At 57.0% G+C, this 9,374-nt stretch overlaps 7 protein-coding genes across 7 annotated transcripts in view; 3 read left to right on the forward strand and 4 right to left on the reverse strand.

The window, feature by feature from the left end:
• VDBG_01096 (conserved hypothetical protein) overlaps positions 1–547 on the reverse strand; it is a gene marked incomplete at both ends in the record, with an annotated part of 2,806 nt that extends 2,259 nt beyond the window's left edge. Inside the window, one exon of the mRNA XM_003009367.1 lies at positions 457–547. Within this exon, the coding sequence (XP_003009413.1) occupies positions 457–547 (91 nt within the window). The remainder of the gene's footprint in view (positions 1–456) is intronic.
• A 1,110-nt stretch (positions 548–1,657) lies between these two features.
• VDBG_01097 (bli-3) lies at positions 1,658–2,349 on the forward strand (the record flags this gene model as incomplete). Its single annotated transcript, XM_003009368.1, has 2 exons — positions 1,658–1,861; positions 1,915–2,349. The coding sequence occupies 2 exons, from the start codon at positions 1,658–1,660 to the stop codon at positions 2,347–2,349; spliced, it is 639 nt and encodes a 212-aa protein (XP_003009414.1).
• A 392-nt stretch (positions 2,350–2,741) lies between these two features.
• Positions 2,742–3,448, reverse strand: VDBG_01098 (diphthine synthase; the record flags this gene model as incomplete). The annotated part of the gene is made up of 2 exons (XM_003009369.1): positions 2,742–3,248; positions 3,314–3,448. The coding sequence occupies 2 exons, from the start codon at positions 3,446–3,448 to the stop codon at positions 2,742–2,744; spliced, it is 642 nt and encodes a 213-aa protein (XP_003009415.1).
• Positions 3,449–3,858: 410 nt separating this feature from the next.
• Positions 3,859–6,078, reverse strand: VDBG_01099 (HET domain-containing protein; the record flags this gene model as incomplete). The annotated part of the gene is made up of 2 exons (XM_003009370.1): positions 3,859–5,724; positions 5,998–6,078. 2 exons carry the CDS (start codon positions 6,076–6,078, stop codon positions 3,859–3,861), a joined length of 1,947 nt encoding a protein of 648 aa, XP_003009416.1.
• Positions 6,079–6,536: 458 nt separating this feature from the next.
• VDBG_01100 (conserved hypothetical protein) lies at positions 6,537–7,247 on the forward strand (the record flags this gene model as incomplete). The annotated part of the gene is made up of 1 exon (XM_003009371.1): positions 6,537–7,247. One exon carries the CDS (start codon positions 6,537–6,539, stop codon positions 7,245–7,247), a length of 711 nt encoding a protein of 236 aa, XP_003009417.1.
• A 250-nt stretch (positions 7,248–7,497) lies between these two features.
• Positions 7,498–8,340, forward strand: VDBG_01101 (ubiquitin-conjugating enzyme; the record flags this gene model as incomplete). The annotated part of the gene is made up of 2 exons (XM_003009372.1): positions 7,498–7,923; positions 7,985–8,340. 2 exons carry the CDS (start codon positions 7,755–7,757, stop codon positions 8,338–8,340), a joined length of 525 nt encoding a protein of 174 aa, XP_003009418.1.
• A 298-nt stretch (positions 8,341–8,638) lies between these two features.
• VDBG_01102 (predicted protein) overlaps positions 8,639–9,374 on the reverse strand; it is a gene marked incomplete at both ends in the record, with an annotated part of 2,907 nt that continues 2,171 nt past the window's right edge. Inside the window, one exon of the mRNA XM_003009373.1 lies at positions 8,639–9,319. Within this exon, the coding sequence (XP_003009419.1) occupies positions 8,639–9,319 (681 nt within the window). The remainder of the gene's footprint in view (positions 9,320–9,374) is intronic.

A 9,374-nucleotide genomic window follows, 5' to 3' on the forward strand; every position in this document is an offset into this window, starting at 1 on the left:
CAAGGAAGGCAGGCAGCACGGGTAGATCCAGTTCAAACCTCGTCGAAGGAGCAACCCGCTGTTGCGCAGGGGACGGTTGATGACAAGACAAATGACAGCGATGTCGGTCCAGACCGAAAAAGGATGACACCGATAACCGAAAACAGCGATGGTGAAAAATCGGGGTTGGGTGGATGTGGATTGTCGGAACGTTTCGGATCGTCAGTATGGGCAGTGGACAGATGTCACGTCGAGGAGGTCCTCCTAGGAAGATGCTAGAAGATGAGTTGGGAGCAGAGAGACGACCAGCATCAGGTGAAAGGCCTCAAAGCGGGCGGGCGGGCGGTGATGGCGACGAAAGGCGGACAATAGTTGAAGGGTGTCTGACCGGCATCCGGCGTGTAGTGAGCAAGTGGGAGAGAGGGAAAGAGTGGAGGCAGGGGGCGGCACTGTGGCAGGAGCACAGGAGAGTCATACCTTCTGACAAAGAAGGGGGCATCCTCGTGGAAGGAAAGAGCACAGGCACGAGCACGAGCGCGAGCATCCGACTCAAAGCAGCAGCCCGCATTTTGCTCACAGACGACCAACACGGCGGATGGGAGGGCACAGGTCAAAGCTCCAGCCGTTGTTAGTGCTCACTGGCGCTGGGGTTGCCCATTCTCTAACAGCCACCAAACCGATGGCGCCGGGCCTCTGATGTGATATCCGAGCGAGGTTTGGGCCAGCGATGACGCTAAGAGGTCGTCGGGTCGGCACACAGGCGGCAGTAGCAGTAGGCCGCTTCAAGCTTCCTTTGCTTGCTTTGCTTCCTTTGCTGCCCACGCACGCCTGTCTGCAGTGAGCAAAGGAAAAGCGACAGACACGTGAGGGGCCTGGGGAACATGATTGCCGGTAGAATAGGGCGAAGGTATGTTTGCCGGTACGTAGGCCTCCCCAAAGGTGACTGACAGGTGGCCGCTTGCCGATGACTGGCGATGACCTGGTAGGCATGATGCGATGCAACGTAAAGCACAGGATGGGGAGCTGGCGGGATCCAGGAGCTTTGCTTCCCGTTTGGGCTGATGTGTGGGGGGAGGGGCAGGCGGAAGACTGAATTGTCGAGCAGTAGCAGCCAGCCGATGCCGCCCACTTGCCATTCCGGCCCCAGCCATGATAGGCAGGCAGCACCAGGATACCAGGTGAAGGAGACCCGGCAGCAGCGATGCGATGGCATCGAAAACCCCGTCGCGACACAGGTGGCTAGACCAGGCCAGGCTACCTTACCTATCTGTGGTTCAGTCTTCATTCCGCGGACGATCGAGACGAAATGCGAAGATCAAAGGACATCGAGCATCCGCTGCCTCTCCAGTGTTTGTTTGGACAAACCGCACCAATTGGCCATGTGCACCCAGCCTGTCTGTGCTTCCCGACCATGTTTGCCTTGACGTCATCCATCATCAGCTCTCTGCATCGTGCCCCTCCATCACTGTCTCAATACACAAGTCGATGATGAAATTCCACCCAACTGAGAGAGCAATATCCACGCAAAACTCGTCATAGCTCGGGTACTTTCATGTGCTGGTACAACTGGGGGCGCCTCGTCGTATATAGAGGACATATTCTCCCTTCAAACAAGTACCTTTGGCTTTCCTACACATAACAGAGCCTTCGCGTTGTCACACCAAAGATCCCCATCACCATGTCCAACCAGCAATTCTCCAACGCCGACACGGGCAACCGCCCTGCCGACCCTTACAAGGATGCCAACAAGGATGAGGTGCCTCTTCAAACCAAGATTGAGGACTTGACCCAGTTCATCAATGCCACCAAGTTCGCCATGATGACCACACGTGATGCCTCGTCTGGCAACCTCGTTTCGCGCGCCATGGCACTGGCCGCCTCGGTACGTCGAGGCCTCTCAAACCATCTAGTAGTAACCCTACTGACCAGACACAGGAGGTGGGCGGTATTGATCTACTCTTCCACACCAACACCGAGTCCAACAAGACGGACGAGATCAAGAGCGACCCTCACGTCAACATCTCATTCATCAACAGCTCAGGCGACTGGGCCTCCGTCTCGGGTGTTTCCGAGGTGGTAACCGACCGTAGTCTTGTCAAGAAGCACTACAGCTCCGAACTCAAGGCGTGGCTGGGCGACCTTGGCGATGGCAAGCACGACGGCTCGGAGAATGACCCCCGCATCGGCATCATCCGTGTCAAGACGAACACCATCACGTACGCCGTTTCTCACAAGACATTCGTCGGCAAGCTGGCGCAGGTAGCCGAGGGGATCGTCACCGGCAGCGCAGTCTCAGGTAAACAAGCTCAGGGAAATTTCGTCGCACGACATTGGAAAAGTGGAGGGCCTCCGCAGTCCCTGGCGCAGTAATGGGACAGAAGCAGCGCGGGGACGCTGTATGCCCTGTACAATAGATAGCGGCACCCTCCCCATCATCATCAGATGGCCATGAGACCATGAACTCACGATGAATTAATTTTATCTCTTTCAACATTCCTACAGCTGCTTCCCGTACTCCTCGTTCCATATCCTGCTCCACGCCTCCTTGTCCACTGCGAACGCCTTGACGTAGTCGTGCTCGAGCTCGTGCGTCCTCCTGCCCAGCAACACCATGCTGTGCAGCGGCGCGCCTAGCAGCTCATCCGTGTCGCAGAGCTCCTTCAGTGTGCCCGCCACAAACTTCTCTGTCCGGCCACCGACGCGCGCGGCGCCAAATGGCGGGGGCTGTCGGGCCCGTAGGCGCCCCTCCCCCCTTCTCCTCCTCAATCTCGGAGCATCTGGCGCGCGCACTGGCCCAAACGGTCATGTAGGCGCGGGCGGGCTCTCGTAGAACGAGGGCGGGCCGGCGGAATCAATATTTCCTCGAACGCCTCTGCTTCCTTGACCCTTGATGGTCGAGCCAGCCACGGAGGCGTGTTGCAGGGCCGATTCTGGCGGTTTCTTCCTTTGACGCGGTCGTAAAAAGGGACGCGGGCCGCCAGCTGTCGGTGAAAGAAAGACCATGGAAGAACGGGTCTGGCCAAAGTTTGTAAGAGCTGCAGGCCGGCGGCGCCGATGCTCGACATGATGGACGCGTTGGGCACCGTGGCCACGGGGATCTCGAGCTCGCGTGCGCGCAGCACTATGTCGGTGTGGGTCGTCGCACCAAAGGGGTCGCCGACGACGAGGAAGGCGACGTCTTCGGTCTGGGCGTCGCGGAGGATCTCGTCGCTGTTCGACTCGACCATGTCGCGGTCGGCGACGACGATGGGGCGCCCATAGTAGGCTTCCTGTTCATCTGTTCAGCGGTGCTTGGAGGCGCGGGTGGCTGCATCGGGATGGGGGGGCAACGCACGAGGATGGTTTGGTCGACGAGGAGGATGCTGGTGTAAGCCTCGAGGTAGACGCGCGAGGCTTTCTTTACGACTTCGAGACCCTTGACGGTGATGTCGGTCTCATCGGAGAGTCCAAGGCCCACGAGATAGAGCATGATGGGCTGAGGGGATGCTGTACGGGTTGGTTCGAGATCGAGGTTTGATTCTCAAAGTCAACCAGCTGGGTCCGGCGCAAAAGTTTTGGCGGGGTAAAAGTGAAGAAGTCATGGAGGGGTGAAATGTCTGGTGGAGGTTGCCCCACCATCAACCCCTGTCTGTCTAGGTACCTAGGTAGGTAAGTAGGTAATTAAGGTACCTTACCTACCAGGCAAGCCGGGTAGCTGTCTACCTGGCCCGACCCTGTCGATTTCCGTCTCGATCTCAGCACATGGGGGACGAACAATCATTCAACGTCAAATCATTCACGGAGTATTTGCGATATCCTGATTCAGCATCCCCAGCTTGCCTTTCACACTTTCCCAAGATACCGGCAAGAAGACAATTTATTACCTCCACAACCAAAAGATCAGAGCAAGGTGTACTTCTCCGTCTTGAAGGTGCCATCATTGACATCGTCTACCGTCTTCTGATGCGCCTTCGATTCCTCTGGAGTGAAATGCAAGAAACACCCGCTGATCAACTCGAACTTGTCGCCGACCGCCCTGTTGATGAGCACTGACTCGGCTGTGCAACCCTTGAACGAAATCAAAAGGTCCCCCGGCCGAGCATCGCACACCCTCTCTGCATACCCGATGACTGCCCCCCTCGTGACGAAGAGGCGCGCATCGGCAAGGAACCTCACAAGCTTCAGCGTATACTTGTTCCAAAACTTGCGGTCCTCCTCGGGCACATGTCCAGCCATGATCTTGTCATGCAAGTCTGCGAGGTCATCCTTGGTGAAATCCGTCTTGGCACCGCCCGTGAAGCACCAAAAGAATGACTCGATGAATTCGCGTCGACGCTCTTCGGGCGTTTGACCAGGGCGCATCAGACTTACGCAGAGATTCTCAGCCTTCGAAAAGACGCCCTTGAGCACCTCGTAGATCTCGTCGTCGCCGATGGAATCTTTAGGGTTCTTCGGCATGTCCGTGTGTTCCTGACAGAGGACGATGACATCTATAAGGTGGCCTTTGACTGTCAGAAGGTTAAGATCATCGGAGAAGGCGAGATCGTCAGAGTTGGGATCGAGGCGCGCTTTAGCAGGGGGCCGGGGAAGAAAGTCGAGGGAGCGGTTCATCCACTGTCCGGCCCAAATGTGTGTCCAGTTGACTGTCCAGGACGGGAGGCCTTCGTCCCTGCTCCAGTGATCGCACATGCGGAGAAAGTTGAGGTTCAGGGATTGCAAGATGGAGTCTTTGGCGATTTCCTTGTACAGTCGCACGACATGTTTGCGGTAGTCGACATCGACGGGCATGCTGTCCTTGCCGCAAATGCCCATGAGCGAGTACACCATATCGCGGGGATCAGTGGCTTCTCGGCCCCTGGTCGTCTGCAAGAGTTCGAGCAAATCGTTGGAAAAGTCGCCGGCTACCGACTTTTCACGGCAAAACTCCATGGCACGGATGCCAAAGAGGTCCCAGATCCGACGGGTCCCGCCGAACAAGAGGTTCGCTCGCGGGTCTTGTCCAAAACACCGCATCCCCTCGGCCGCCTCAGAGAGCGAGTTCCAGTCAATCTCGTGGGTGGCACACTTGACGGTGATCTCTCGAGAAAGAGAGATCTCCTGGATGACCCACTGGCGACGAAAGTAGGACCGGTCACTGAGCTTCGTCAACGAGAAGAGTGCGTACTCGGAGTGCCGCTTGATGATGTCCGGGTACTTGGCCGACCCCTCCTTGCCGATCTCCAGAGCAAGGGCAAAGGCACCAGCGACATCGAGAGCCTGTGTGCCGATGCCGTCCTCCTCCTCGTTCTCCATGCCGATCCAAGCGACAACCCGTGTGCCCTGTTTGTAGATGTTCCCCATCAACCTGACCTGTGCATTCTTCTCAATGACATTCCGCTGGTCGATACAGATGGAATCGATCCAGACAGTTCTCGCCCTATCAGTGTATCTCAGATGCTTCAGCGCAGTTTCGACATTAGACGTCACGAGGAACCGGTCGTCATTCACCACCAGCGGCTGGGTGAAGCTTGCACCCTTCCACGTGTATGAAAGAGTCTCAAACTCGCCGGACCTGTCGATAAAGTACCGCTCCAAAGTGCATTGCAACTCGTCGGCGAAGGCACCAGGGAGAATGGTCAGCAAGCGAATGGCATGGAGACCCTGTATCCTGGGGAGTGCTTCGAGTGTTTCGACATAATTCGTAGTCTTGAACCCGTCAAGAACGGGAATGCCGCTGAATTTGGGAAGGGGGACTAGTGGCGTCGCCATATAGTCGCTTGTTCTGGGCTAGTTGAAGTGGGAGATTCGCGTATCAAGACTCCGTTGCTGGTCGTTGCGATGTGTGCCCAACGGCAGTGATAATGCTGACGGTGAAAGCTTGGCTGCTCCCGCTGGCATGTGCAAAGTGGTTGTGACACGACTTTAAGTAGACCATCCTCGCCATGTTCAACAAGCATCCTTGCGGCACAGCGCTTCAGGCGGCCAATGATGTGCAAAGTGCTTCAGGGCGGCGGCATGGCGTGGTGGTTGTTCCAATTGTGATCTCTCAGTTCAGCAGACCCCCTCGGACGAAAGATGGGGCGGGGGTTGCAGACAGCTGGCGAGCAGGGGGGGTAGGACACCGAGCTTCCATTGGGACATGGTTCGTTGTGGCGCAATCCTTCGATGTCCTCCTGCAATGACTATTGTCCAGAGAATTTATCATCTTTGAGAAGATCACAGCGAGAGGCTGCGATCATTGGCTTGTCTAACAAATGTATTTCTTGCGCGCGCTGCACGGGTGCCTCGTCTTGCGCACCCCGCGATATATGTAGGAAGGAAAAGTATGAGCTTATCGGATTCATCGGCCCAGTGGGGGCAGTGGTAAGTACCTGGCACCCAAATCAGGTGTCGCATCCCTGTCAACATTCTCCTTCTGATGAAGCAAGCTTCCACTTGCAACAAAGGTAGGTAGTCGGAGCTCGACTTTCACATTACCACCATTCACACCGTCAAGCAAATACCAAGACAGGATCCGCCACCCACCCTGCGAGCCCGCCAAAACCCTGATCAAACACGCGCGAACTGAGTCATCTCCCGTCTCGAAAAACACCATCACCATGGCCGACAAGAAGGGCAGCGCCTATGGCGCGCCGGCCGGCGACACGGACTTTCGCAAAACCTGGGACCTCGATGAATACGCCGCCAAGGCCAAGGCGCGCGAGGCGGAGGAACGCGAGGAGGCGAAAGCGCGCTACGAGGCCAAGCTCGCCGGCAAAAAGTACTACAAGCCGCTGACGGGCAACGAGACGATGACGACGGCGCGGCAGTCGGGGCTCGACCTCTCGTCGCAGGTGGGCAAGACGCAGCTCGTGGCGGCAGGCGCAGGCGTCGGCAAGAGGGGGAGGAGCGCGGGTTTCTACTGCGAGGCGTGCGACCTGACGTTTAAAGACAACAAACAGTTTGTCGAGCACATGAACACGCCGCAGCACCTGGCGGCAACGGGGCAGAAGATGGAGGTCGAGAGGGCGTCGCCCGAGGAAGTCAAGGCGAGGATCCAATACTGGTGGGATCAGAAGGAGGAGCTTGTCAAGCAGCAGGCGACAGGTCTGCACGAGCGGTTGGAGCTGCGGCGGGCAGAGGACGATAGGGAGGCCGAAGAGAAGAGGCGCAAGAGGAAGGAAGCCGACGAAAGGCGGCGGAAGGAGAGGGAAGAAGCGGAGAAGGTGAAAACGGAGTATGGGGATGATGTGAGGATTGAGGGCGAGCATGAGGAGGACGACATGATGGCTGCCATGGGCTTTGCCGGGTTTGGGACGTCGAAGAAGTGAGTCGCGTGTTGCCCATGGCGAGGCTAAATGATACCCTAGAAATGAACAACGAGGTCAATTTGTACCTATTCGTTGCAACTCTCTCAAGGTGGCAGAGCTGCCCGGTGCAAGGGCACAAACATTGCGACAACACCGAACTGGACAGTCGACTCGAACCTGGTCATACTCACCGAGTCGGTCAAACAGTCGGTGAAGATCGGACCCCGCCATCGGCAACGACCAAGAACGCTGTGGGTCGGTCTGCTGCTTGACCAGACCAGACCAGTTCCAACCCCCACCATGACCAGCTGATCGACATAGGCCTTGACCGCGACACGACAAACGATTATTGCAAACGCCGGGACCTGTTCACTCATATACTCGCAGCGTCGTTCGCCAGCCACATCCTCTCGGCCAATTCGTCTGCGGCTCTTGAGTCCGTCTCTGCATCAACTAGTTTCTCTACCCCGCGTCCAGCCTCTCCCTCCTCTCCTTGTCCGCTCTCAGGAGCGCCTTCAATCACCCATCATGGCCTCTCCCTCAGGATCCTCCCTCCTCCTCGCCCGTTACTACAAAGATATGACCAAAGGCCAGGCCGCAAAGGACCTTCCTGGCGTCTCCGTCGGTCTCGTCAATAGCAACGTCTTCGAGTGGGAGGTCATGCTCATGATCAATGACGATTGCAAGTACTATGGTGGTCAGTACAAAGCCCAGAACCCCAACGCATGGCGATACGCAAAGCTGATGAATACTGCCAGGCGGCTTCTTCCGCGCCCGTCTCACCTTCCCGCCAAACTTCCCCGACATGCCGCCCTCCATGACGTTCCAGAACCCGATCCCCTTCCACCCCAACATCTACCCCGACGGCAAGCTGTGCATCTCGATCCTGCACCCGCCAGGCGAGGATGAGTTCGCGTACGAGGAGGCATCAGAGAGGTGGAGCTCCGTCCGCAGCCCCGAGAGCATCCTCGTCAGCGTCCTGAGTCTGTTCCATAGCCCGAATACCGAGTCGCCCGCCAATGTCGAGGCCGGGAGGTTGCTGCGAGAGGATACCAAGGAGTTCAGGAAAAAGGTGCGCGTGTGCGTGAGGCAGAGTCAGGAGGAGAGTTTTTAAAGGTGCACATGGCTCCATTCGCGTACGGCGACCTTTTGAAGATACCCAGGTGTTAGCGAGTGCTGTGGATTGGGGGAGCACAGATTTTGGCGGCAATGCCATTCAGTCACGGAACCAGACACTCTCGACCCAATTCGTAGATTCATGATTTGTTCTTCCCAAAATTGTCTGACTGCTTCAGAAACCTATTCCGATCTTGTCTACTCATGATAACTCCAGTGGCAATCTCGCACCCAAAACAAATCTATCCGAAACGATCCTACGCCGGCAACCTGCTACAACCCCATTCCTATCTAGCCTAAATCACTTGTTTCGTGTCCTCCGAGTCAACTAGAGATATGAGAGGGCTCACGTGCTTAACTTGGTCAATGGTTGGCGGGCTAACATGCTTGACTTGGTCAATAGTTGGCGACCATTCGGAATCTGCATCACCTGCGCTCCGATCCTTTAACGAACTCGCCCTGACAAAATTGTACGTGGTAAGCTCAATTGGAGGGTAGCAGGTGTGCGGCAATTTAGAGTCGACTTCGCGCAGCCGTTTTTGGAGGAGTTTGAGCTCATCTGGCATATCGCTAGGGTCGTCGTCGGAGTCGATAACATTGTCAGCCAGCTCTTCGACGAGAGCATCCTTCTTGGTAAGCTCAGTCAGAGAGGTGCGGTGCAGCTCCGCTTCCTCCATCTTTTGCTGCCGGATGTTCTCGTGCGCCATCTTGAGCTCCTTCCGGGCGCCGGCCAGCGCCGCCCGCGTCGAGGCCAACTCGGCTTCGAACTGACAGACCATGCGCCCGGCCTCTTCGTGGTGGGCGCGCAAGTCATCCTTGGCAGTCTCCAGGTCCCAGGAGATCTTCTTCTTCTCGACGCACTTGTCGTCGTAGTCCTTGCGGCACTTGGCAGCTAGAGTCTCGGCCTTGGCGCACCGCGCCTTGACCTCATCGGTTTCTGCAACAGCAGCGAGACGTGCGACCTCGGCAATGTTGGTCTGGAGGCGGGCGTCCTCAGTGCGCCCCGCGCTCGAGCTGGAGAGCCGCCATGAC

The sequence above is a fragment of the Verticillium alfalfae genome, genomic scaffold (assembly GCF_000150825.1).
Source record: "Verticillium alfalfae VaMs.102 supercont1.1 genomic scaffold, whole genome shotgun sequence".
NCBI classification, from domain to species: Eukaryota; Fungi; Ascomycota; class Sordariomycetes; order Glomerellales; family Plectosphaerellaceae; genus Verticillium; species Verticillium alfalfae.